The 26,835-nt window shown below is 47.4% G+C and overlaps 1 protein-coding gene across 3 annotated transcripts in view; it reads left to right on the top strand.

The window, feature by feature from the left end:
• ABTB3 (ankyrin repeat and BTB domain containing 3) overlaps nt 1-26,835 on the top strand; it is a 309,294-nt gene that overhangs the window by 237,987 nt on the left and 44,472 nt on the right. For 2 of the 3 annotated variants that reach the window (XM_055328941.1, XM_055328939.1), the window contains exons 5-7: nt 20,783-20,948; nt 23,287-23,376; nt 25,315-25,416. In XM_055328941.1, the coding sequence (XP_055184916.1) occupies nt 20,783-20,948; nt 23,287-23,376; nt 25,315-25,416 (358 nt within the window). The remainder of the gene's footprint in view (nt 1-20,782; nt 20,949-23,286; nt 23,377-25,314; nt 25,417-26,835) is intronic. The other variant, XM_055328940.1, reaches the window with a different exon arrangement.

The raw sequence follows: 26,835 nt of genomic DNA, 5'->3' as shown, positions 1-26,835 counted from the left end.
AAAGAGAAAAATAAAATACAGTATTTCATTAGCTTTCCTAAATAGTAAGTGTAAGACTCAGAAATTCCATTAACTAGGCTAAATTCAGTACATGAAAGATGTACAATTTTTACCCCAATAAAAGAATATCTTTCAGTCTAGGCAACATACAGACACATCCCTACACGTATTTTCCAACCTCATTGCATGTAATGTGAAGCAGGTATTGCTGTCGTCAATTTGCTGGAAGGCTTTGTCCATTCAGATATCCAACAAATAGGTATTGGACACCTACCCCATGCCTGGCACTTGCAGTCTTCATGGAGTGCCGTCCCCAACAATTGTGCAAGGCAGGCTTTATTATTCCATTTTACAGATAGGAAGGCTGAGGCTCCCAGGTTGAGGCTGTGGAACTTGTCTGAGGTCACACAGCTCCTGTGAGGCAGGTGAGTTCTAGAATGGAGGACTAAGCGAATGGAGGTAACAACAGCTCCTTGTCCCTCTCCCCTCCCACCTCCCAGACAGTGATCTTCCCAGTGGCTAGGTAGGCTCCTCAATCTGAGCAAATCTGAGCTCACATCTCTCAAGAAACAGCCCGGAAAGGTGCAGGTCCTTGGATGTTCTAACAAACACAGGAACCTGGGATCTTGGCGTTGGCAGCTAGGGTGCCCGTGACGATTAGCACACATAATTATCTACCAGCTGGCCGAGGTGTCCTGGTGGGAGGCAGCCTGGATACCAGCTGGGACAGAGCAACCGAGTCAAGGATTCTCAGGTCTGACGCTAGTGCAGCCATTGATTTATCCTCACAGTGACCTTGGCCAAATGCAGCCGGAGTGCTTCTTTTGTCTTTATTCAGCTACAGTAAAGCCTCACCATGGTGATCGGGTTTATTCAAAAGGAACACCATTTGATGCGGCTGCAGCTTGTAAGCTGACAGGGGTGACCCGTATATTTTTCCTCAATTAAAGTATCAACTCATCTAAACCTGGGGCATTCAGCCTTTTCTTTCTTTTCTTTTTCCTCTCCTTTGGGAGGTGAGGGAGGAGGAGGGCAGTAGAAGGAAATAAAGAGCAAATGATACATCTGGGCAGGGTTTGCACATTTTCTTATTAATAATTGGTCTCAAAACATTTTAGAAATACAAAGGATAAATACGGTTTATTTCCCTGTATTTATTTGTAAGAGACAATTTTTCTGCTCCTGAGGGGGGCTGTATTAAAATAATAGCAATAAGGCATGTTCTCAAATCCTAACTTAACTGATAAATGGCACCCACCAACAGGATTTGGGGGTTGTTAGAACCATGAGCTCACTCCAGGAGATGGTTACTCTTTTTGCAAGTGTGTTTCTTAAACTCAAACCAGATTTTGAGCTGTTCTGGAATGGGTAAGTTTGGGAGTGGTATGACGCAAAGGGTGTCAGGAAGGGATACCAGCGTCATTATGTATTTATTGAGCATCTACTAAGTGCCAAACCCCACTCTCAATGATCTCATCTGGGTCTGCTGCTTTATAACAGGTGACCCTGGACAAGTCACTTCACCCATATCATGGGTTGAGATTCATTCCCTGTAAAGATGGGGATGACGACTGCTTCGAGGGGTGGGGAACCCCAGAAGGGAGTCAAGGATAAATTTAAAGAATTGCACACTGTTTGATCCCCTTTCCAGGTCTCCTGGACACCTTTTGAGGTTAGCAGGCTTTGTCATTTGTCCAGTTTGGGTCAAAGTGGGTTCTAAGGTGAAGGTTGCACCTCAACAGTACCTGTCCTAAGATTTTGGCACCCCCCCCCATAATGACAGCTGGAAGTTTGGGTTTGTTTAGCAGACATGTATGAGATGCTGATGGTCTGCCAGGCCCTGTGGGGGACATGGGGATACCACGCCAGGGCTACCACATCTGGTGGTCACCAAGTCACCTAGGAGACAGACTTCATGCTGCTGGAGCTTGTTGGCCTGTGTTCCCCCCAGCATCTGGGCCCTTCTAGAAGAGAATCAGCTAGATGGAGGAATTCTGGCCCTTGGTGTCAGGAGAGATGCTCTCCATTGTCTTCCCCCTCTGCTTGGAGCCAGGCCTTGTTCTGGGCTCAGAAGAGACAGAAATTTAGGTACCAGCATTTAGGTACCACTGGGGAGATGCAGACAATAAACCATAGTAACAAATGGGCAAGATGATGTCACAGAGTCTGAGTGGGACAGAGAAAGCAGACCGGTGTGGGGTAGATAGGAACTGAGGAGGGAGGGATAGACAGTCGGTGTCCAGAGGGAACCTTGGCCTCCAAAGAGGAAAGACAGTGTGATGCTTCTCCCTTAAAGGTATACTTAGTATCATGGGCGGGAGACACTGGAAGGAAGGGGATAAGGATCTGGAGCCACGTCCACACCAGCCATTTCCCTGGGTCACTTGTACATGGACCCATGGATCCAGACCTGGGGTCTCCCCGTTCTCTCTCTTGGAAGGTCACCTGTGGAAGCAGAGGACCTAGTCCCCGGCATGGCTCTGTGGGCCCCGGACGGCTCTCACCAGACTCTCAGAATCAGGAACCACCCTCTCTTCTTCCTTGGAGTGCCTTGTCCTTGCCTGGCTCCAGAAAATTCCTCTAGCTCCCCACGGCCTCTCCGATGGGGCTGGCCTGAAAGTGCAGCCACGGAATGCCAGCCCCTTCCTTGCCTCCGGTGGACATGAAATCCATGCTGCAGGCCCCCTGGTAACCCCGGGGAAGCCACTGCCACCCCCCACACTGATGTTAGAGCATTAGTGCCTCCTGGAAGACAGAAAACCAGCCTTCCCTTATCCCAGGAGAGTCACTTTGGGGCTCAGCTGTCCTCTCTAACAATGTCAGGGACAGGCCACGAAGCCTGGTCCAGGAGCTGAGCTAGCAGGGCAGTCCTGCACTCAGTGGGGTTGTACCCGGCACCTGCTGTGTGGCTGGCATACCAGGTGTGTCCCCCATCTGGGGGTGGGGGGGCAGGACAGAAAGGTCTCCAAGTAATTACAGAAAAATGGGGTAACTATTTTAATAGAGAGCAGTAGAGACCTACTTCAGGAGAGCTAGAAACGCAGGAGGTATCCTTTGATGTGAATGCTGAAGAAGGAACCGACTGAGCAGGTAGGGCAGGCGAAGGAGGAGAGGAAGGGAGGGGAGTCCACACAGAGGGAACCACACGTGCCTCAAGTTGGGAGCATGTGTCGGAGAAAACGTAAAGCCTTCAGACCACTGGAGCTCCAGGGCTCTGAGCACCTCCTATGGGCCAGGCCCCGGACCGGGTGGGGATACAGCCCAGGGCACAGGGCTGAGCTCCATGCGTGGGGTCCCTCAGGCCGTGCCAAAGAATTCTGACAATGTATGCAGGAGGTGCAGCCATCACAGACTTTTAAGCAGGGAGACAACATCAGATTTGTATTTCATTTTTTTTTTTAAGATTTAATTTATTTTAGAGAGCAGGAGAGAGAACAAGCAGGGAAGGGAGGTGCAGAGGGAGAGAGAGAGAGTCTTGAGGTCAACTTCACGCTGAGGCCAGAGCCCGACATGGGGCTCTAATCTCAGGACCCTGAGATCATGCCCTGAGCTGAAATCAGGAGTCAGATGCCTAACCAGCTGAGGCCCCCTGGTGCCCCCAGATTTGTATTTTAGAAAGAGGGGCTTGGTGGCTGTATGGATAACGGGCCGAGGCGGCCAGGGGCTGGGGCAGGGTTCCAGAAGCTGTTTCAAGAACCTAGATGAGAGCAGCTGGCAGCAAGATGGGTGCGGGGAGACACGGGGCAGGTGGAAGGAGCAAGACTTGGTGACCTGTTTGGGGGTGAGGGAGCGAGGGATGTTAGGCGTGGCCCTGGAAGCAGCGGGGTGGAGAGGTGAGGGGAGCTGGGGTGTTAATGTTTCCTGGGGACAGTTCCAGTTTGGGAAGATGTAAAAGCTCCCAAGATGAGTGATGGTGATGATGGCACAATAGGCGGATGTACTCAATGCCATGGAACTGCACATTTTAAAATGCTTCAAATGGTGAATCTGTACTGTTTGTACCCTACCACAATGTTTTTGAATGGCCATGGCTTATTATTACCAAACGCAAAAGACCACACAGAATAGCGTGTAAGGTGTCGCTTTTGTGTGACAAATGCACATGTGTTTGCTATCCGTGTTCAGCTGTCTCTGGAAGGGTAGCTGTGCAACCACTACTACCCAGAGTGGGATCGGTACCCGAGGAAGGGGTTGGCAGCCTGGGTGCGTGGGTTTCCTGGGGCTGCTGTAGTGAAGTACTGTGGACAAGATGGCTTAAAACATCAGGCAGGCCCGCCTGGGGGCTCAGTCAATTAAGTGTCTGCCCTCAGCTCAGGTCGTGATCCTGGGGTCCTGGGCTCAAGCCCCTCATCAGGCTTCCTCTCCCTCTACAGCTCTCCTTGCTCATTCTCTCTCTGTCAGATAAATAAATAATTTTTTAAAATGAGACATGTATGGTCCTACAGTTCTGGAGGCCAGAAGTCCAAAATCAAGGTGCCAATGGATCCGTGCTCCTTCCAGATCCTCTGGGGAAGGATCCTTCCTCGCCTCTTCCAGCTTCTAGAAGCCCCAGCTATTCCTTGGCTGCATCACCCCAATCCCTGCCTCCTCTTCACATGGCCTTCTTCCCTCTGTGTCTCCATCCAAATTTTTATCCTCTTAGACACCAGTCATATTGGATTAATTCAACCCATCACCTTGGGGACAGAGATGGGAGGGAAACTCACTTCACTGTTGGATTTTGTAGTAAGTGGTACCTATTCCCTTCACCAAATTTTTATTTTTTTTAATTTTTTTATTATTATTTATTTACAATAGTCAGAGAGAGAGAGAGAGAGGCAGAGACACAGGCAGAGGGAGAAGCAGGCTCCATGCACCGGGAGCGCTACGTGGGATTCGATCCCGGGTCTCCAGGATCGCGCCCTGAGCCAAAGGCAGGCGCCAAACCGCTGCGCCACCCAGGGATCCCCAAATTTTTACATTAAAAAGTCACTTTGGGGTTTCTGCCTCGGTAGAGTGTGTAGGTGGGGATGCTTTTGACAAACACAGGGCAAGGACAAGATAAGTAATAACAGATTCAGTTTTGAAAATGCGAAAGGCAAGTTGCCATTCCAGCTGGTTGTCCACAGAAACGAGCGAGTCCATGTAGGGCTTTTCCACCAGAGCAAGCTTGCCAGGGAGTCAGGTACTCCTCTAATAGAGAGGAAGCAAACCACAGGGGTTAGGAGTGTAGGCTTTGCAGCCTGACTACCTGAGTTCCAGTCCTGGCTTGACCACTTACTCTCTATGTGACCTTAGGCAAGTTGCTCGCCTCTCTTTGACTCAGTTTCTGAATCTGCAAAATGGGAGCAATAATATGCCCACCTCATAAAGTTGTGGGAAGGATCAAATAAAATAATATATACTTATTAGCACCATGTGGCATATAAACCATGTAGTACACTTCTGTCATAGTAAATGCACATTAAATATTAGTGATTATCCTTATTCCGCCACTCTGGACCAAGAAGGTCTGCTCCTCCTTGTTGCCAAAAATGATAGCCTCAACTTCCTCTGAGAGAGAGAGGAAAGAAGTATCTTGATGAGATGTGCTGGTATACCAAGGAGGTATGGCTTGTAGCAGACTGAGGCCGGACACCTCTCCACCCTCCTCTCACTACTGCTGAGGCTGCACCCCAGGATGCAGGAAGAGAATCAACCCGACCAACTAGCCAGAGCGGCCCCTCTTCCCACCCCAGGAACAAGCAGGAGATTTCGAAGGTCATCATTGACTGGAGTACCCCACCTCTTCAAAGCAATTGAGCACCCATCACCAGCTGCATTTGCCACCTTGAGTGGGGTCACTGGTGGGAAGAGGTAGAAGAAAGAAAGGAGGATGTGTGCAGACAAAGGCACAATCTCCTGATTGGCAGAGCCTTGCCCCAGGTGAGTAGAAGTTAAGGAAGAGGTTAGGAGGCATGGAATATTCCAGAAGAAAGGGTCATGCAGCATTGACTTACTCTTAGACAGCTGGCTTACTTATCATGTTAGAGCTGGGGCAGAAATCAGATACACCTGAATTCTGGGGCCTACCTAGAAGTCTTTGGGGGAGACACTGGCAAATGGATGGCCACTGATGTCACAGTTGTGGGTGAGAGTGCCCCAGGGAAGGGCCTGACAAGAGGAGTCACCATGACACAAAGGGAGAGAGGCCCTGGGTCAGAGAAGAGGGAACCCAGGTGGGAAGGGGAACCAGGACCCCAGGCTGCAGCCAGCACAGAAGGTGCAGATGGCAGGAGGCCCCCAGGCGTGGCCATGAGGATCACAGTACCCTCTGCGTCAGGGCTTTCCACAGCCCGGCCTGGGCACAGACCATATTGCAGGCACCAGACGGTTTGCCAACACTTGGAATTTGTTCCGAGCTTTCAAAGTGTTAAAAGCAAAACAGAAACACATTTGATGCTCACAGCAACACAGAAAACTACAACTTAAATGGCATTTGAGGCTCGCTTCCAAATCGGAGCTTCCGATCCAAGCTGGCAGTTTGAGGGTATGTAGTTTACCATATGGGATTTGGCTTCCAGGGAACGGACTTTTTTTTTTCTGGCATCCTCTTAAAGTCTGTTAAATTTCTGCCCAGGGTGCTTCTTAACTTAACTGCCAGCAAATCTCTTGAACTGTCATTTAAAATATTATTTACGTAGGAACAGTATCTTCCCTTAGGGATTAGTCAGGCAATCAGTACTTATTACAAAGGTATGTACTGAGTACAGAGTACTCAGTACTCAGTACAAAGCCAGGATAACACAGGCGCTTCGGGTAACAGTGAAGGAGAGAGTTCCATCCTTCAGCATATTTGTCGTCTTCACAACATCCCGTGTGTGTGCTGTTTTTCCAGAATGAACTTCCCTTACATCAGTTCATTAAATTGCTCTATGAAACGTTAAGAACCACCAGAGCTGATGATCTCCAAAGGCCTTTCTACCCTGAAGATTATTCTGTCTTGTGGCCTGACATTAGATGCGCAAACGGGAGGTGCCTGGGTGGCTCAGTGGTTGAGTGTCTGCCTTTGGCTCAGGTCATCATCCCGGGGTCCTGGGATTGAGTCCTGCATCGGGCTCCCTGCAGGGAGCCTGCTTCTCCCTCTGCCTGTGTCTCTGCCTCTCTCTATGTGTCTCTCATGAATAAATAAATAAAATCTTTTTAAAATAAAAGTGCAAATGGGAATGACACTTTTACCTGTGGGGGAAACTGAGTCATACAAAAAATGGGAAGAAACAAGTGGAGCTTCAGCTCATGCCTGCTCCTGTATTAGCAGATGGTAGAAGGAACCAACAATCAAGAACCTGCCTGGGCCAGACACTGTCCTGGGTGCTTTTCATGCTCTGCTTCATTCAGCTGGAAGAGAGGGCTTTATTTCCTTGGCACCCCTGAGAATACTGGGGCTTCAGGAGGTTAGGAAACCTGCCGCCATCACATGCAGAATATGTCCCATCTTGGATTTGAACCATGCCTGTCTGACTCCAAACCCCAGTTCTCTCTGTCAAAGGGGTTGCTCCAATCAAAAATCAACATCGGGACATGTGACTATAACTTTGAACAAGGCCCACAGATTCATCTTGAAAGGCTCAGCCTTCAGCTTTAGTTCCTCTTAGAAATTTGGGTGCATGGCAGCCTCTTGTGCCAAACTGACAGAGTCAGCGTGGACCAGGCCAAAGATCCTCATGAAGACTTAACGTGGAAATATTCTACCAAATGGCTGAGATGTATATAAAAATGACTCGACCTCACTAGTAATCCTGAAACGCATTTTGAAACCACACCCAGTTATGCCTTTCATATGCATCGGATCAGCCAAAACGTTACAGTGTGATGATACCAGATGTGAGCAAAGATGTAGAAGGGTGAGACCTCCCTTATACCACTGGCGGGCACTCTGAATCCACTTTCAAGTAAACTTGAAAGCACATAATCCTGGTCTTAGGTCTATACCCTAGAGAAACTCCTCCATATGGAAATGAGGAGGCATATACAAAGATGTTCATTTTGTGTTTATAATATCAAAATAAAGAAGAAGGAAAAGAAACAAACTGTCTACAAGAAAAGGAATGAATAAATATTCATTCAATGGAATGCCAAGTGGCAAGGAAAGTAAATGAACCAGATCTACATGTTATTACATTGCCAAATCCCAGAAACATAATATTGTGTAAAAAAAAAAAAAAAAAAAAGGCAGAGCAAGGCAGGATTTTGTGTAGTGTGCTGACATTTTACATAAAGTTTACCAATATGCAAAACAGTCTGTATATTATCAGAAATTCAAGCATTCCTAAGGATGATAAATGTCAAATTGAAATTGAAGAGAGAAGGCAATCTCAGGAAGGTGGGCGAGACGATGGAATCAGGACGGGTGTGTAGTACTTACAGTGCTTTCTTTGTACTTATAATGCTTTATTTTTTCCACAAGGTTGGGTGGTAAGCATATAGGTGGACATTGTGTTACTTTTTTATTTATGAGTGCCTAAATTAATTTATTAACCATAAAAGTTCCTTAGCCAGGGTTTGCAACAGCATATTTAGAAGGCCAATTCTGAAAAAATAAAATAAAAAGAAGGCCAGTTCTGGGATATTAATAAGCCTTATTTTTTTTAAAGATTTAATTTATTTATTCATAGAGACGCAGAGAGAGAGGCAGAGACACAGGAGGAGGAAGAAGCGGGCTCCAGGCAGGGAGCCCGACGTGGGACTCGATCCCAAGTCTCCAGGATCACGCCCCAGGCCGCAGGCAGTGCTAAACCGCTGCACCACTGGGGCTGCCCGCCTTATTTTTTTTTTTTAGGTGTCAAGTGGTTCAGCAAATTTGGGGAATACTGGCCTAAATAAAATCGAATAGGTATTAAAAAAAACTTTCTTGGTGTTTTGAACATCCTGGGTTTCTTGTAAGTCCCAAAGAGAAGGTTATCCTATTTAAATATTTTACTGTACAGCAAGAGTTGGCAAACGGGAGCTGTGTGCCTCCTATTTTTATGAATGAAATTGCCTGGACTAACAGCCACACCCATCTGCTTATTATAGTCTGTGGCTGCTTTCACACTTCGCTTTCACATAGTGGCAGAGTTGAGTAGTTATGACACAGACCATATGGCCCACAAAGCATAAAATATTTACTCATCAGCCTTTTACAGAAAACATTTGTGTGCCCATCATAGAACATCTTTGGGGACTGGTGTCCCTGGGAATGTTGGAATTGTAACACTCGAATGCCGCCCTTTTACCACAGCATAAGGTGCGTGTGTGTATTTGTGAAAATTATTATATAGAAGACCCCTAGTCCTTTCTGGATTCCTTGGAGGATGATGTGTGTACTTTTCTCTTTGAATCTCCAGCACTTAACACAGTACCCGGTGTGTACTTAGCACTTCCTGTGTGCTTCCCTGAACTGATTTTCATTTAAAAAACCATTTGTGGGATGGATTCATTAGGATCCAGCTTCGTTAGCTGTAATAGACCTTCAGAATACCTGTAGCTCGGGTAAGACAGGAGCTTGAAATTCTTCCTTGTCCAACAGTCCAGGCATACGCAGTCCGGGGCTCTAATAGCAACTCCATGTCTAGGACCCAGGCACCTTCCCTCTTATTGCTCTCACACCCCTTGGGTAGTACCTTCCTTTGCACAGCGTGATATGGCTGACCCCACCCACCAGGACTTCCTCTCTTTAGAGGGAAGAGGGAAGTAGGAGGATAGACCGGGCCCCAGAGATTGCACACATCACTTCCCTTACTTCCTGTCGATCAGCACTTAGTCATGTGGCCACATCTAATTGCCAGGGAGACTGGGGGAATATCATCCTTCTCTGAGCAGCCGTGAAGAAGTCAGGTCCTACATCAATACATGAACGAGATCAAGGGCTCTCTGGAGGACACCAATCAGTTTCTGCCATAAACGGATACATTCAGGGCTCGCCAAAATCAGGGGTGACTCTTCTCTAAAGGATAGGCCTCATTTTCGACTTCCTCTACAATAGGCCATGATGACAAAGCAAGAGATGTGTGATGATGCTTCATTATTTTCTACTCAAAGTCACATGACAGCACATTCAGGAATGAGCACACTAGTTTCATCTTCCTGGGTGTTTGTAGCCCTTGCATTTGAGAAAGATCTTTTTTTCCACATACTTGGACAGACCCAGAATTTCTATTTTGTGGGGAAGGCAGACATGATGGTTTCGCCACTAACTGGCCATCTACTTCTAACAAGGAGAAAGGTTCCAGGCCCCTTGGGATCTCTGACAAAGCAGAAAATATTGGTTGGGAGGGGGCCATGGAATCACACTTTCTTTACCTTATACGAGGCAGGTTAATGAGCTGGCCCTTCTCTGTACTTTGGCAGTGGCGTTAAAAAGCAAGTAGACACAATTTTTGGACACAGATTTCTCCTAGGATCTTTGCACCACTACATGTTCCATTTGCCACTATACACACACACACACACACACACACACACACACACACACACAGAATCTTGGTGTGACTGACTTTAGCACAAAACAGTCTCAATTTGTTCATCTTTTCACTACCCAAAAGAAGGGAAGACTCATCAGCTAGGGCCCTGAAAGCCCATGAAATTAAATTCAGCTTTTTGGGAAAGTGTGTTGAGGAGGTGGGGGGCACTGGGGGCTGGTATCCAAGTCAGGCCCATCGTTCTCTGGATTGTCATTTCACGATTCATTTCTGAAGGCCCCATTTTATTGTCACACTTACAGAATCCCATAATGGGAACTGCTTGATACATAAGAGACGATGCAAAAAAATGTGATTACCCTCCACCAGGATTTCTCAACCTCAACCTTTCTGAACTGTGGACATTTGGGGCTGGGTTATTCTCTGTTGGAATCAGGGGGGTAGGAAGGAGGGTGCTGTGCATTGTAGGCTATTCAGCAGCATCTGTCTAACTACCAGACACCAGCAGCACCTCCTTAGCTGTGACAACCCAGACTGTCTCCAGACATTGCTACATGTCCTTGGGGGACAAAAGCACCCCTGGTTGAGTTTCACTGCTCTACACAAGTCTAAAGGTATCCATAGAGGGACTTGCTAAGTGACCTTAGAGGAAGACATGGATTCTGTTCCTAAATACATCTGTGACCCCTTCAGAGTGGTTAACGCTTCTCAGGCTTCCAGTGTCCTGATCTTAGGAATGTTAGGAGTTGGCCTGAATGCTCTCTTTCTGCACTGACCTTCTGGGCTTGTGCAAGAGAGAAGCTGCTTAGTGGGACTTGTGTCTCAAGGAGGACTTAGGAGAGGGCAGGATTCAGAGAGAGGATTTGAAGTGAGGGCACACCATGCATGCAGGCAGGAAGGCAATAGGGAGCTTGTATGCGGCGTGGATAGCAGGCCTTGTTGGCTGGGATGGTGAGAAGAAATGGTTAGATGATGGGGAGCTCTCAGGAGGGGCAATTGCAAGAGGGCCTCCAGTTTGTGGCCTGGGAGTAGGAATTTATGTTTCTTTGGCACTGGCTCTGGACATGGCATCTAATAGTGACCTGAGTGGCATCTGGATAGCATCTAAGTGAACGTGGAAGACCTTTGGTAGCACAGACAGGCAGTGGGGGTGCTGGGAAGAACAGGGCTCTAGCAACAGCCTGCCTGGTTCAAATCTCACTCCTACCATCTGCTGGCTCTAGGACCTGGGTGAGTTTCTTAGCTCTCTCTGCTGGCCTTTCCTCTTCTGATAGATGCAGATAAGTTTTGTAGGGTTAAAGTAAGGATTCAATAAGATCGTATATGTGAATGTGTGTGTGTGTGTGTATGCATATGTATCTTACCTGTATGTACACATGCACACTCAGTCACACATGCATTCACAGGTATGCATAGGATGTATTTATATCCGTGTGTGTGTATATATATATATATACACACACACACAATTAAAATGGTTCCCGGCGCACAATCAATGCTATATGTGTTTGCTGTTGTTATTATTATCAACATCATTGCTATTATTTGGAAACCAAAAATAGTATTTTGAGTATGGAAGCACTTAGTGTACCTGGCACACTGCCTGACATATAATAGGTGATCAGAGTGAATTAATGAAGAATTCCTAAAATATTAGCTACTTAATATCTATCTATGATTCTAGAAATGACCACATCCATCCTTTGCTAGTCCAAGGTCCAAACTCAGAGGCCCAGGGCCAGGCAGGGAACACACGAGTGGACCCAGCGTGATGCAGGAGTACAGAGAGGACTGGGTATGTGTGTGCCATGGAAGTTATTTGCAGCTTGTTTCCAAAACTTTTTTTAAAGATTTTATTTATTTATTCATGAGAGACACAGAGAAAGAGGCGGAGACACAGGCAGAGGGAGAAGCAGGCTCCCTGCGGGAAGTCCAATGCGGGACTCGATCCCAGGACCCAGGATCACACCCTTAGCCAAAGGCAGACACTCAACCATCAAGCCACCCGGGCGTCCTGCAGCCTGTTTTCAAACCACGAGCTGGCCAGCAGTCTTAAGCATAGGTCTTAGGCCTGCCCTGGCCTAGAGTTTGCCCCTCTGCACCCACACCCTGTTCCTCTCCCCGCTCCCTGAAGTTCTCTTCCATTCAGACCTCCTGCACCTCACAGTGAGAACAGAATGGGGCTTTCTTCCCAGCTCTTGGAGAACCACAATGCTGCTTTGCATTAAAAGTGTAAACCAGCAAATTCTTGGCCTTGCTCCTCCCCACCCCAACCCCCACCGCCTTCCCTAGGCTGACCTCATCCAGGTGCCCAATAAACTGGGAAACTAGAGCCCGGCATTGCGGGGAGCACCTGCAGGTCTGATGCACCCCTCAGGACCTCCCTGCACCTCCAGCAGCCTGGCCAGTGCAGCCACAGGCCCGCTCAGAGCACAGTCTTGCTTTTTGTCTTGTGGGTCACCAGACCCTTATAAACAAAGCCCAGGAACCTCCTCCGCTATATACTCGATACGAGTGTGCCCCTGCCTTGGACCTACAGACTCTTATATTCTTATCTAGAGACACAGAAATTAGGAAATGGGAGAGAGCAGCCCAATCTGACCCTTTCCATTCTAGGAAACATGTTTCCATTCTGCTGTATTGGGAGAGTAGCCCTAAGGGGCGGTTACTGTCTTAGCTTCTGTATTAGTTAGATGACAAGAGTAACTCAGAGTACAGTGACTTAACTAAAATAGATGTTTACTTCTCTGTCATGTAACAGATCAGCCGGTGCAGGCTGATGGGGCAACGCTGCGCCACACAATCCCTTGAAGACCTCATTCCTTCCATCTTGTTGTTCTGCAGTTCCTGTGGAGTCGGCGTCAGCAAACTATGGCCCATGAGTCAGCCTGGGTTTTGTTTTGTTTTGTTACTGTTTTTTAAGTAAAACTTTATGGGAACCAGTCACACCCATTTGTTTACGTGTTATCTATGGCTGTCCTCAAGCCCCAAGAGCAGACTTGAGTAGTCCCAACAGAGACCCTCTAGCCTAAAGCCTAGACTAGTGACTACCTCACTTACCAGGAAAAAGTTTGCCAACCCTGCCTTAGTGTGTTGGGCTCACCTGCGTGGTCAGCGCTCAGTCATTGGCAAGTCTGCTTATCAGCTGGGGAGGGGGAAATAGGGAAATGGGGCTGTTATCCCAGGGCCAGGAAATTCCTTTTAATCAAGTGACACAGACAGAGGTGTGCTGGTAAATGTTTAACAGTAGGAGCATGGTTCGCAGTATTTATCCGTTTCCGTGGTATAGATATTTCCACTGTGGCTGATCTCAGGCGAGCAACGAGATGTCTCCAACGCAGAGTGGGGAAGAGGCCCACCACTGGCTGTCCCAGCCAGTACCAGCTGGCTCAACTCACCACAGGACACAGAAGTTCCCTGCATCACTTCTGCTCATGTTTGTTGGTGAGAACTTAGTCAGATGGCAGTCACTGGCCACAAGGGGAGCTACGTGCCAGGCCAAAACTCAGGGCAGAAGATTCTGTATTGCTGTTAAGGAGAGGGGTGGAGAACGGATGCTGGGGGATAGCATTCATTGCCACACATCTCTTTCCCAGACAATCCTCTTGGCCATGAGTAAGTGTCTGTGTGAGGTAAGAGCAGAAACAGAGAAGCCCAAATGTTGGGATGGAGTAAGGGAGGAAAGCTGTTGCATGGTAAGGAATGGTACGTGACCACCAGAAAACATGGGATCAACTCAGAGATTGTCCCTCATTGGGGGCCCCCAAGAGCCTGACTACCCCCATTTTATGGATGAGAAAAACTGAGGCTGTTGGAGGAACTGTGATTTATCCAAGGTCACACTGCTGGTGAGTGGTACAGCCATGACTTAATCCACATTCATCTGAGCCTCACCCTGGCCCTATTCCTGTCTTACCAGTTGCTTTCAGAAGTGTTTATAGGGCCCTCAGTGTTTCCCATGCCTGGCTTAGCCTAGACCTGGCCTCAGAATCCTCCTTAACATCATACTCCAACCAGCCATACGAATGAGTCAGAGTTGGTGCCTGAGATTAACCCTGTTTTCCATGCCTGGCTTAGGTGTTATCTCATAGCTACACATTACCCTCGTTCCTGAGGAGATAACTGGGGGTGTTCACTGTCCATAATGTTTCTGTTGCATTTCAGATGGCTGACTTATATCCACACCTTCTAGAAATTCATGGTCTCTGGCATCATCATACATCCCACATTCTCTAGGCATGTGTCCATGTTCAGACAGGGCCTCCAGCGTAGCAAGAACAGGTTTGTGTGCACTGTCTCCCTTATTCCTAATGAAACCTGAATGTACATGTCCCCTTATAGATGAGGAGGTGGAAGGCCAGAGAGAGATGGGGGACGTTGCTCAGGGTTACACAGCCAGGAACTAGAGGCTGTGTTGGCATATACATCATCGATAGTTCTCTCTGCCACCATTCGGTGAGTTCCTGAGGGTCCAGAGAAATGAAATCAGCATCGTTGTCTCCTTCTCAACATCATAAATCCTGCTGAGGAACATGAAAGGCCAGTGACTTGATCCTCGGTTAGGACTTTGAGTTAGGGTTATGCTTCTCATTTTTCTCCCGGACACCTCCGTTTTCAATTATGTGGTCGCCGGCATAGCCTGCCTAATATCCTTCTCGTGCATATCCTTCTCCGTGCAGCCTGGGAGCACGGGGCTGGGCTGGCTCGCTCGCCCCTGGACCAGGCACCTGACCCCATACCTGCCTGTCGCTGGCACTCAGGAAGCAGATGTGCAAATGCATGAACCATGGCATTTCCCCTCGGCCCCGAGCCTCTCAGGGCAGAAATCTCACCCTGGTGGGCTCTCTGCACCCCCAGTGTGTGTGGCACACAGTAGGCATGCTTACCATGGGGCTCTGTGGGATTCGGCTGTGACAGGGTGGAAACACACACAAACCCACATCTGACATTGAGATGAGACACACGTGGGCTGCAGTGAAGGTGTAGAAGGAGCCAAGTGATTTTAGGGCAGGATACCTACTGCCTCTCAGTCTCTGCTTCCTCGTCTGAAAGATGGGGACACGGAGGGTGTAAGCAGAATGTGAGCGTGGGCTCAGGAGCCAGACGAACGCCACTGAATGCCAGCCCTACCACCTACGAGCTGTGTGACCTTGGGCAGGTGACATAAGCTCCATGCTTCAGGTTCTTCATCTGTAAACTAAAGAGAATCGTGCCCAGCCCACGAGATTATTTTGAGGATGCAGTGAGCTATTTCCTGTGAAATGTTTAGCACAGGGAAAGCTACCAACAAATGCCATTATTAGTATTAACGATAGCATGTTAGGAAAACTATAAATCTTTGCAGAGGGGGAAGTGAGAAGCCACGGGAGCAACAGCAGAGCTGTCATGGGCTCTGCAAACAAGGCCCCAGTGAGGACTGGGCTCCACGGCAAGCGGAAGGCCCCCCTGCCCTGTGACTGGGGAAGTGTGCGATGGGAGGATGGGGGTGGGAGCTTCCAGACGGCCTGGTTAGATCCTGGGAAGAGGCCCTACCATTGCAGAACAGTCTGCATGCCCCAGTACAAGTAAATATGCATTCTGTGTACTGAGTGGTTAGCATCACACCCTGTGCTGAGTGGTTCAAAAGTATTTCTTAATCCTCACAGCAGATAGAGGCATACATGCTACTATCATCATCCCTGCTCTTTGCAGATGGGAAAAGAGGGGCTTGGAGAGGTCAGTTACCAACCCACGCTAGCCAGTATGAAGCACAAAGGGATGTGAGCGCTGGTCTTGAGCACTAGGCCCTGCCTGCTCCGTGGGAGACAAGCTTCCATGTCGAACACTCAGACCTGCGCCTCAGTTTCCTTGTCCAGAGAATGGGAATAATGATAACAAAGCCTGCAAGGAGAGGTCAGCTGACATGGTAGGAGTTGGGCACTTAGTAGGGTGCCTGGCACACAGTGAGCATGCAATAAGGGGTGGCTTCTATTTCTGGTGAGGGAAGGTCACGGTTGTGAGGACTGTTTGGGCCTTTGAGGTTCAGCCTCACAGGCTTCCTGGAAAACATCTTTCTGAAGTCACATTTTTGAAGCGGTGGAAGATATCGAGCCCAAGTCTTGGGGCTGGGGCCCTTGAGAAATTGGAGAAATTGACTACTTCCGTAGCTGGCCTCTTACTTAAATTGATCAGATTTTGTATGGCATCGTTGAAAGCCACTGGCAGGGAAAAGCACAAAGTTGATCACCTTCTGGTGAAGCCCTGGGTGACTGGCTTAATAGATTTCTGCATAAGTAAGTCCCACCCTTAGGAGGGCACACATACTTGCCCAGGCCCCGGGGGAACCTACTGGTCTTCAGTGGCAGATTCTTGGGGAGGCCTTCCAGAAGGAGTAAACAGAGCTCTGAGCCATGTTTACAGGAATGCTGCAGGAATTTAAATGCTACGACGAATTTAAATTTTCTAATAAACCAGATTGAACAGAAAGCCGTGTTTTCACAAACCTTTATGGAAAATGTTTCTTACCTGCTTTAGCTGGTAAAATAACCAGAACCATTACTCACTTTGTGTGACTGAAGGATTCTGGAAGAACAGGTGTTTCCTGGGGCCTGCTCTCAAGAATAAATGGCAGGTCGTGCATGGCTTACCTACAGTTAATAACCATATGCGTTATTATATGAGAGGAATGATAAAATAGATGTGGTCCTGCCCCCAGGAGGCTGACAGCAAACAAACTGTAGAATGGAATGGAATGGAATGGAATGGAATGGAATGGAATAGAATAGAATAGAATAGAATAGAATAGAATAGAATAGAATAGAATAGAATAGAATAGAATAGAATAGAATAGGAGTAGTCACAGATTGGGAAAAGTGGTAAGAGGGAAGGATGAAATTGGCCAGAGATGGGGCATGTAATGGCAGGAAATGAGGTGTACCCTCCTTTAGAGAAGGCCTCCTTTCAACATGATATTCAAGCTCAAATTTGAGGGGTGAGAAGGAGCCAGCCCCACAGAGAGCCAAGAAAGGGAAGAGCAAGAATGAAGTCCTTGAGGTAGGAGAGACCTTGGCCACCAGAGAGTGGCACACGCAGAAGGAAGTGTGGAAGAGGAGGGTGGGTCTCACCCCTGCAGAGCCTGTGGTCCATGCCCAGGAGCTGGATTCTAGTCTTAGTACACGGGAAGGTATTAAGCAGAGACACAACATAGCCCAGTCTTATTTACATTTTAAGCTCACTCTTGGAGGCCTCTGGGCAGCTCAGTTGGTTGAGTCTCTGGCTCTTGATTTTGGCTCAGGTTGTGATCTCCAGTTCCTGGGATGGAGCCCCCACATTGGGCTCCCTGCTCAGTGGCGAGTCTGCTTCTCCCTCTCCCTCTGCTTCTACCCCTGCTGGCATGTGCTCTCTCTCCATCTCTCTTTAAAATAAATAAATCCTTTTAAAAAAGAGAAAGAGAGAGACTGGTTTGGACAGAGAACAGAATGGAAGCTGACAGACCAGTGAGGAGACCACTATACTCATCTAGACAAGAGACCCATGTCTGGAGCCAGCGTATGGGCAGTGGGGCTGGAGAGCAGTGGATGGGTTTGGGATTTGGTTGGCAAAGTCAACAGCTGATGGAATGGCCATGAGCATGGGAGAAGGTTCTGGCCTGAGCATCTGAGTGGACAGTGGTGCCATTCATAGAGATGGGATGACTCAGAGACAGGTTTGGAGGGTGGGGGGTGAACATGTTAAGAATAAAAATGCTAGATTTGAGGGTCTGGGAGACATCCAAGAGATGCACTCAAGAAGGCAGTTGCATATGTGGGTATGCCAGCACAATGGAGAAGTGCCAGGTCCCATTGAGCAGGGTCAGGCTGGGGGGTCCAATCCCTGCTCACTGCTTACCAGCTCTGTGACTCGGGCAGGTTCCTCACCTCTAGAATGGGGCTCCCCATAGCACCTCCATTGTGGGCTTATTGTGATACATGGAAAGAGCTTAGATTTCAGTAGTAAGAACTCAGTAAACGTTAGCCTCCTATAATAACAATTATTATCATCACCATCTTAGCTATGGTAATTTCCTTGCCATTTGTCTCTTTGTAATTAAAATCAAGGTCCTCTGTAGCTGGTAAACACTTGTGCTGACGTTCTTGGAGTTACTGATTTATGAGTCTGGGTGCTCAGGGAACACGGGGCAGGGGTCTGTGTCTCCCTCCTCCTAGCCCCTGGTGTGATGCCCACACACAGTAGGTGCTCAGTAACATTTATCTAGTCAGGTGAAATGCAGCTTGACTCCAGAAACCAAAATGCTTATTTGAGAGACTCAGTCAAGCATGGAGGAGAGCAGAAGGGACTGAGACAGAGAGGAAACTGCAAATTCACTGACAATGACAATTCATAGCATCTTTGCTCTCAGGAAGGGGGCTCTTGATTTCACAAATCAGCCTCTTTCCCAACTAGATAGTGGTCTGTTAGAAGAAAAGCTTTCCCTACAGTTAATCAAATCTGGGGGCACCTGGGTGGCTCAGTCGGTTAAGCAGCTGCCTTCTGCTCAGGTCATGACCATGGGGGTCCTGGAATCCAGCCCCAAATCCCATGACTCCCTGCTCAGCAGGGAGTCTACTTCTCCCTCTCCCTCTGCCTGCCACTCCACCTACTTTCCTCCTGAGCTCTCTCTTTCTGTATCAGATAAATAAAATCTTTAAAAAAAAAAATCTAATACCTCCCCAAGATCTGCACACACACGCCACCCAATCAAGGCTCCAGACATGTCAGCACGACACACGCAGATCCCCACCTTTTCCTCTCCAGAAGCCTCTATTATATGTCCCAGAACCTGGCCCTGTTGCTCTCACTCTCTTGCTCTGTCCTGTCCATTTGGCCTGAAGCTTCTTCCTTAACCATTTCTTTTCTGGAAACTTAGATGCAGCCCGCCACCACACCAGGGGTTTCCTCTCGTCCCCTGGAGATGCTGGGATCCGTGGTCTCTCCCTGTGTTCTTTTCAAATCATGGCAGGTGACTCTGCCCTTTCCTAAATTAAAAAAAAAAAAATTTAATTTCAATTTCAGTTTCAGGTAAGCTGTGAATAGTGTTTTAATGTACATTTGTTTCATGCAGTGTTTATTAAAGTACTTTTATTTGCTAAATCTAGCATCCCTCTCTGTGAGAGTCCCAAATGCAAAGCCCCACACACCATGCCTTATGGCGCAGCCCTGTTCGGTGCCCTAGAAGTTCACATCTTGAATGCCAAGCCCAGGGTCCGTCAGTCCTCCCCCACCACCTATGGGGTTTCCCTAGAGAGTCCTCCAACCATGTTGAGTGTCTTGGCTCCCCTGCCTGCCATGGAAAGGTCTTAATCCTGGAGTCCAGCGTCCTGGTCAACCGTGGGCCTTTCTTGGTCCCTCCCAGTGCTCATACAAATAGACCCTTGGAGGCCTTGCCCCACACCCAGCTCCTGAGGCCTTCCGGCAGATGAGACCCCACATCAGCACCAAGTTTTCTATCTCCACTGCATCAGCTCCCCCTGGTGGCCAGAAGCAAACTTTCTATCTCCTGCCTGGAGCCCTAAGAGCTCCTACCCTGGGTTCCTATTTCAGGGATGCCTTCTGCCCAAGTGGAGGTGAATGACACATCAAAAATGAAAAGGAGAGTCAAGCACATACCCATCCCACCCACTCCCTGAGCCTCCCTTAGTGGTTCACCCCTCAAGTGCTCCTCCCCCAGGTTCTAGCCCTGCTGATGAACAGGAGCCTTGGTGCCATAAACCTTCTGGAACTATAGCCCATCTCATTTCCTCCAACCATCAAGAAGAAAGAAACCCCCCCCCCAAAAAAAAAAGACGGTAGTTCCCTAACAACCTTTCCTTATGCCACAAAGTGGCTTAGTTAGAAGCAGGAACGGCACCAGGAATTCTGAGCACCTGACTCCTTTCTTTGGTTTCCACCCTCTGAATTTGCACAGAGAAGGGACAGAAAAGGGTCTAGGATAGGGTCTACTCCAGGCTGCTGGCTGGGTGGCCCAGGGTGAGTCCTTTGTCTATGTCTGTCTCCCCGTTGTTAAGAGGGGGAATGATAGTACTTGCCTTTGGGGTTGTGTGGGGATCAAACAAACTAATTCACATGAAGAGTCTAGCTGAGTGCTTAGCCTAGAGTAAACATCCCATCGCTAGTAGCTCTCACCATGTTTAGCTCAGGATGCTATAGAAGCCTGAGGAAGACAGATCAGCAGCACTTGTAAAGGACAAAGGATCAAGACATCCATATTTTAATTGGAGCCGAGGAATAGGCAGTTGACAATGAAAACAAATGTAAGGGATCCTTGGTGATTTCTAGCTCTCATGGTCTTCAAGGACCATTTCCCGGGGAAACCACTACACCCACCTGACCACCTCTCCCTTCCTTAGGGCCGACGACTGCTTTTGTGCTTCTCGGAAGCTGGATGCAGTGGCCATCGAAGCCAAGTTTAAGCAGGACCTGGGTTTCCGAATGCTGAACTGTGGGCGCACGGACCTGGTGAAGCAGGCAGTGTCTCTCCTGGGGCCCGATGGGATCAATACCATGAGCGAACAGGTACAGGGTCTGAGAGTCTGGACACCCCCCACCCCTCCACCAGGTGCACTGCCCCCACCCAAGATGGAAACAGCAGGCGCTGGACACACACTCCCCCTGCTGGTGACTTAGGATGATGTTTATTTTATTCATTTAGTTTGAGTTTTTAAACTATAAAAATATCCTTGTTCATCTTTATAGAAGTTGCACATGATCAGTGCAGCTGAAATGGAAAATACGGAAAAATAGGCCTATTCCAGAAAGGAAATAATGCCATCACCCAGATAGCCACCATTTATATTTAGTCTGTGTCCTTCAAGTCATTTTTTTCAGCGGGGTTAAAATTAGTTCTCTGCCTGCCTGCCTGCCTGCCTGCCTGTCTATTACTGCATCACGGAACAACTCCAGGGGTATTTTTACCAAACTTTCAGGGTATGTTTGAGATACCCAGAAGTCATTCTGGGGAACCCTCGGAGGCACCTCAGAGATAGGCAGCTGTCCCCCAACATCCTCAAACTGAGGTGCAGTGAGAGGCTCCTGTGCCCACCAACCAAGAGACACCATGTGGGTGAAGATGTCACAGACAGAGAAAACAAACAGATGAGCTCCAGGTGGAAAGTCACAAGGGACAGATGGAGCCGTTTCGCATAGGGCAGCTCGTGTAGCAAGTTCCAGGGAAGGAACAGCAGCTAGGAATTTTCTTGAGCAACAAGGAACCCTAACATACACACACACACACAAACTTTTATTATTTTTTAAATTGGGATTTATAATCTCTTGCCTTTTCCAATAACTTATATTAAAGGCACTTTGCAATGTCATTAAATATTCTTTTTTCAGTCACTTTTAATGGCTACATAAAATGGACATATTATTTATTCAGTTTACCATCCTCAGTTGTTGGATATTTAGGTTGTTTCCAATTACGTAGTATGTCAACAATGCTGATTAGTAAAGCTAAGAAGTTAAACACACGAGTCTTTGTTCAAATCCCTGATGATTTCATTATGGAACTTTTTTTCATTGAAGTATAGTTGACACAATAGTCTCAAGTGTAGAAAATAGTGATTCTACAATCCTGTATGTTATGCTATGCTCATCCTTAGGGAAATTCTTAAAAATGGAAATAGTGGCTCAAGCACATTAACCTTTCTGCAGGTTCTCAATCTCAAATTACTTTTTCAGAGACTTTGTTTCCATATACACAATCTTCAACAGTATATGCGTTTCCCTTTTGCCAGTATTTCATTGGAGCTTTACTATCTTCTTATTTAGAAGAGCTCTCTACATTTTAGATATAAACCCTTTGTTATAATCTGACAAATATGTCTCAATTTATTTTTTAATATTTTATTTAAATTCAATTTGTCAACATACAGTGTAACCCCCAGTGCTCATCCCATCCAGTGTAAATTTGTTTACCTTCAAATTTTGTTTATAATATCTTCAATTTTATTGTCCTCTATGCTGTAATGATTTTTGTTCATGATTTCTTTCATTAATTTCTACACCTAGAAGCAGATCCAGGTACATATCTTTTATGGTTTTAATTTTTTCTCTGTATCTCTAATCAAACTATGAATTATTTTGGCATATGGTATGAGATCAGGCTCTAATTTGCATGTTTTCCCAAATAGCCACCTTCACAACACTATTTACTGAAAAATCCATCCCTTCCTTCTGCTGGTTGTGGACCCTCAAACTAAGCAGGAGTCACAGGCAAATATGGAATCCCTAAAAGCCATTCTTCATTCACTTGCCTTTTGCTTGTAAATGATAATGTCAAACCAGACGTCAGTGATGGGGGCATGCTCAGAGGCATCCAATTTCCCTTGACACTGACCAGCAGCTTATATAAAGTAAAAATGACACTTGTTATATTGTGAAGGAGAAAATGTCAAGGAAACAGTGTTTATGAATTAGGTAACTTGGACAAATGTCACAGAATCCAGAAAGTTCCTAAGACTTGAAATCAGCCACTTGTTTTAGCACATACTCTTAGGTCTGCTGCAGCCTAGGAGAGATCAATGAAAAAACACCAACTTAAACAAAGATAATTGAAAAAAAAAAAGGCAATCCTCCCTTCCTCCCCCCGCCCCAGTTGTTGGTGAGTTTTTTTGGTTTGGGTTTGGGTTTGGGTTTGGTTTTTTTGTTTTTTGGGGGGTTTTTTTGTTTTGTTTTCAAAATATGAAGGACTGTGCCCTTATGAGTCATAGGGCAGCATATTTATTTTTTTAACGCTGGATTTTGAGTACAAGCATAGCCACCTACACACAAGTAAAAATTTCCATGTGTTATTGTCGAGTGACACAGCTGCCTTGTAAACTCTCTCCATTCTCTGGTTTCTAATCCACCGCAGGGTATGACCCCACTGATGTATGCCTGCGTCCGTGGGGACGAGGCGATGGTTCAGATGCTGCTGGATGCCGGAGCTGACCTGAATGTCGAGGTGAGGGTGTAGAGGGCTGCAGGGCCCCTTGGCCTGGCAGTCCCCCTGGGGGAAATAAGCAAAGAGAGGGGGGCTTTTTCTCCCGAGAGCCATCACTGAAGGCACTCAGTCCAGCAAATAGTCAGACCAGGTGGTGGATTTCCTGCATCCCAAGGCCCCAGCCCAACCACACTCCAAGGAGCTGCCCATACCTACGTTTCATTTAAAAACCCACCAACGAAGCTGCAAGGAGTATCAGCTTCCCCTTGCCTCAGCTGTACTGAGTCTGATTCTTACTGCTGATCCGTTCCTTTTGGGATCAGGGCAGAAAGCCCTCTTCTGAGCCATCAGCCCTTTCTGCCTAATACAGCGGCTGGGCCATGTCCTCCGATCTGAGATGTAGCTCCCCAAGATGTTCCACCCTGCCAGCCAAATCCTGATCGGTTCACCTGTTGGTTGAATTGAAGCCACAGGTCTTAAAGCCCATCGCAAAGCCTCCTTAGGGCAGTGTGGTGTATAGCAGAAAACGTACCCCCCACGGGCTTTAGAATTTGACACTTGGACTCAAGTTCTGAAACTGCTGAGTCTTAGCCACTTGCTTTGTGCTTGGACAGGTGGCTTAGCCTTTTGGAGCCTCAGCGTCCCCATCAGCAACAGGGGGAGAATAATCGCAAAGACTACCTAGCAGAAGTTTGAGACTCAGTTAATACTGGTCCCCCACAGACACACACCATGAGACTTGTCATAAGTGAAATCATGCTTTTCGACCATGTTCTATCCTGTCTTCCTGGCAGCCAGCTATTGGCAGCCCCAGAGGCTGGGAAGGTTGGCATGCTGCAATCCTAGTTCAGCAACCCTATAAAACTTTGTTAGTTCAAAATTAGATGTTTTCGTAATCTTAGTGCTGTGCTTTTTTTTTTTAAATTAGTGAATTTGATGTTCATCTGAGGAAAACAGGCAGTAGGCAGAGTTTTGCATCCAAACCCTTTTGGATATTACAAGTTTCAAGTATTGGGGATTTTCTTGCCTGTTAAGAACCACCACCACCCCCAGCACTGTGCAGACCTTGCAGGGGCTCCTCATCGTTGGGTCCCAGTGGGCTTCTCTGGTCATCTCTATCCCATCCCATGGCTCCCAGCTCAAGGCCTTCTCCCAGCAGGCAATTAGTGAACTCAGCTGCTCTGGAGGAAACAGGCATCATAGCTGTATGGGCCCAGGAGTGTTTGGGAGGAAAGCCATGTGCGGGTGCCAGTCTTGCAGGACCCCAGCCTTCAGCTGCCTTGCTGCCTCTCTTTTGGCCTAGGGTATGTTGAGGCCTATGTATTGAAAGACCAATATCAGATTGCACATTCATGGTGTGTCCAGGGAAGGTTTTGTGCCCATGTTTCTAGAAGCGTGATGTTCCTTGTCAACTAGGAAGCCAACATAAGGGTGAAATGAGGACAGGGTGAGGTGAGCTGTGACCAGTTGGGAATGTCACTCCATTGGATGGGCGGTAGTCTTCCCTGGCTTGAAAGCTTGAAGCACAACACACACCCCACACACACCTCGCCTGAGGTTTGCTGCTGCTGAGAAATTCCCCTAAAGGTGTGTATGTAGTGGTATGGCATCTCACGCTGATGACCTCCTGTGGCCCCCAGAAGCACCACCCTTAAGCAGGAAGAGGGGACAGGCTGGGGAGCTGGCTCATGGTAGCTGCCACTACAGCTTCCCCAAGGCACCTTAGAGAAGGTTAAATCATCCATTTAACTCCCTTCAGATGAGAAGCAAAAAAGAGAGTCCCTACAAGACATCGAGGACAAAAAGTCACCACCTCACTATCACCAACATTTCCCAAAGCACTTTCAGAATGTCCTTCCATACATCTCCAGCCCACGTGCCCACCCACAGATAGGTCAGACTTGCTAGTCTAAATATTGTGAAGGTCACATTTTGAAAATAACTTCAATTTGTTTATAGGTTGTCAGTACTCCTCATAAATATCCATCCGTCCACCCCGAGACCCGCCATTGGACGGCTCTGACTTTTGCTGTGTTGCATGGACATATTCCTGTAGTTCAGGTATTAATGGATTTCCCTATCCACGTCTGACCTTTAATTTTACCTCCTTCATTATGCAAATCTGTACCTCTCCCAGCATGCACATTCCCTAAGGGATTCATATTGGTTAATTGCAATTAAGTATAGCACATTCATATCATATAAATGAAAATATCATATGTAATGATCTATATGGCCTGGCTTTAACCAATATGAAATTATCACGTACCCACACGCAGCCTCACACACACGAGTGGCAAATCTCCGAAGCTGTTCCTGGTTGCTCGGGGGTGGGGCCTGAGCTGTGATTTTGTGGATTTGTTCATTTTGCTTGTCGTTAACATAAACATAAGACTTGGCTGGTGTGAGACCTCAGAACCTCCCCTTAGGTGTGACCCTGGTGTTTGTGTAGAGTCTAGGGTCTCTGACTGGTGGAAAGAAGCATCCCCAAGTCGCCAAGGGAATGGTTCGAAAAGACACTTGCTTGGATCCTACCTATTGAGAATCTGATCCCAGAGGTCTAGAGTAGGGCCTTTGCATGTGTCTTCTGAAACAGCTCCCTGAGTATGGAGAGATGTCCTCATCCAAGGTCCTTTGGGCATTGAAGTATGTATTGCTTGCACTTTCTTTTCTGGTTGTTGTATAGTTGATATTCAATAACTAGCCATCTAGTACCTTCTAGATCTTAAATTTGGTCTTTAGTTCATCCAAAAAAAAAGAAATAAGCATCCAGGTCCATTACCACACATGGCCTCATAATGCCGAACTTCGGGTATAATCAGGAACACTTGTTTTTATGTGGTCCAAGCCTCTTAGAAGTATGCAGAGCAGGAAAGAGTTATGGGGACCACTGGGCAATGTTGGAGATCCATAGGAATCTTGTTTTCTCGGTCATGGAACTCCTTCAGAAAGATCCAAAATCATGTTCCAGGAGGTGGAGTGTATGACATGGTACACTGAGAACTGACTTCTGCTGTAGAATGTCATGCCCAGTTCACTCCTGGTAGAGGAGTTTAGGAAAGAAAAGATCAGAGGGGCGGCCTAGTGGACACAAATGCCATCCCTTAAAGTGCAGTGGCATCCTAAGCCTTCAAATCAGGAATAGGAGCAGCAGGCAGCCAAGCAAAGCCCCATGGAAGTCAGGCCACCTCTCCACTGCAGGCACACATGGCATGGAATGCCAGCCCTCTCCTGGCGGTGCCCTCAGGGAGCCCTGGGTAGGTAGTCAAGAAGGCAGAATGTTCCTCCTCGTTTTCCATTAGCAGTGCTAAGAAGAGCACATTCACTGTGGGTGAGACCCGGCATGGACAGTCTCCATCTTTATGAAGCCCAGACATCTTCGGGAATACACAGAATGGAGTACACTCCTCAGAGTTCCCTCTGCCACTTGATTAATTGATCTCGCTGGCCAGGAAACTTAGCATTTGCTAAACTATCCTC

Source organism: Nyctereutes procyonoides, unplaced genomic scaffold, assembly GCF_905146905.1.
Source record: "Nyctereutes procyonoides isolate TBG_1078 unplaced genomic scaffold, NYPRO_anot_genome, whole genome shotgun sequence".
NCBI classification, from domain to species: Eukaryota; Metazoa; Chordata; class Mammalia; order Carnivora; family Canidae; genus Nyctereutes; species Nyctereutes procyonoides.
Note: the sequence above shows the minus strand (reverse complement) of the source record. Positions and strands in the feature narration are given on the sequence as shown.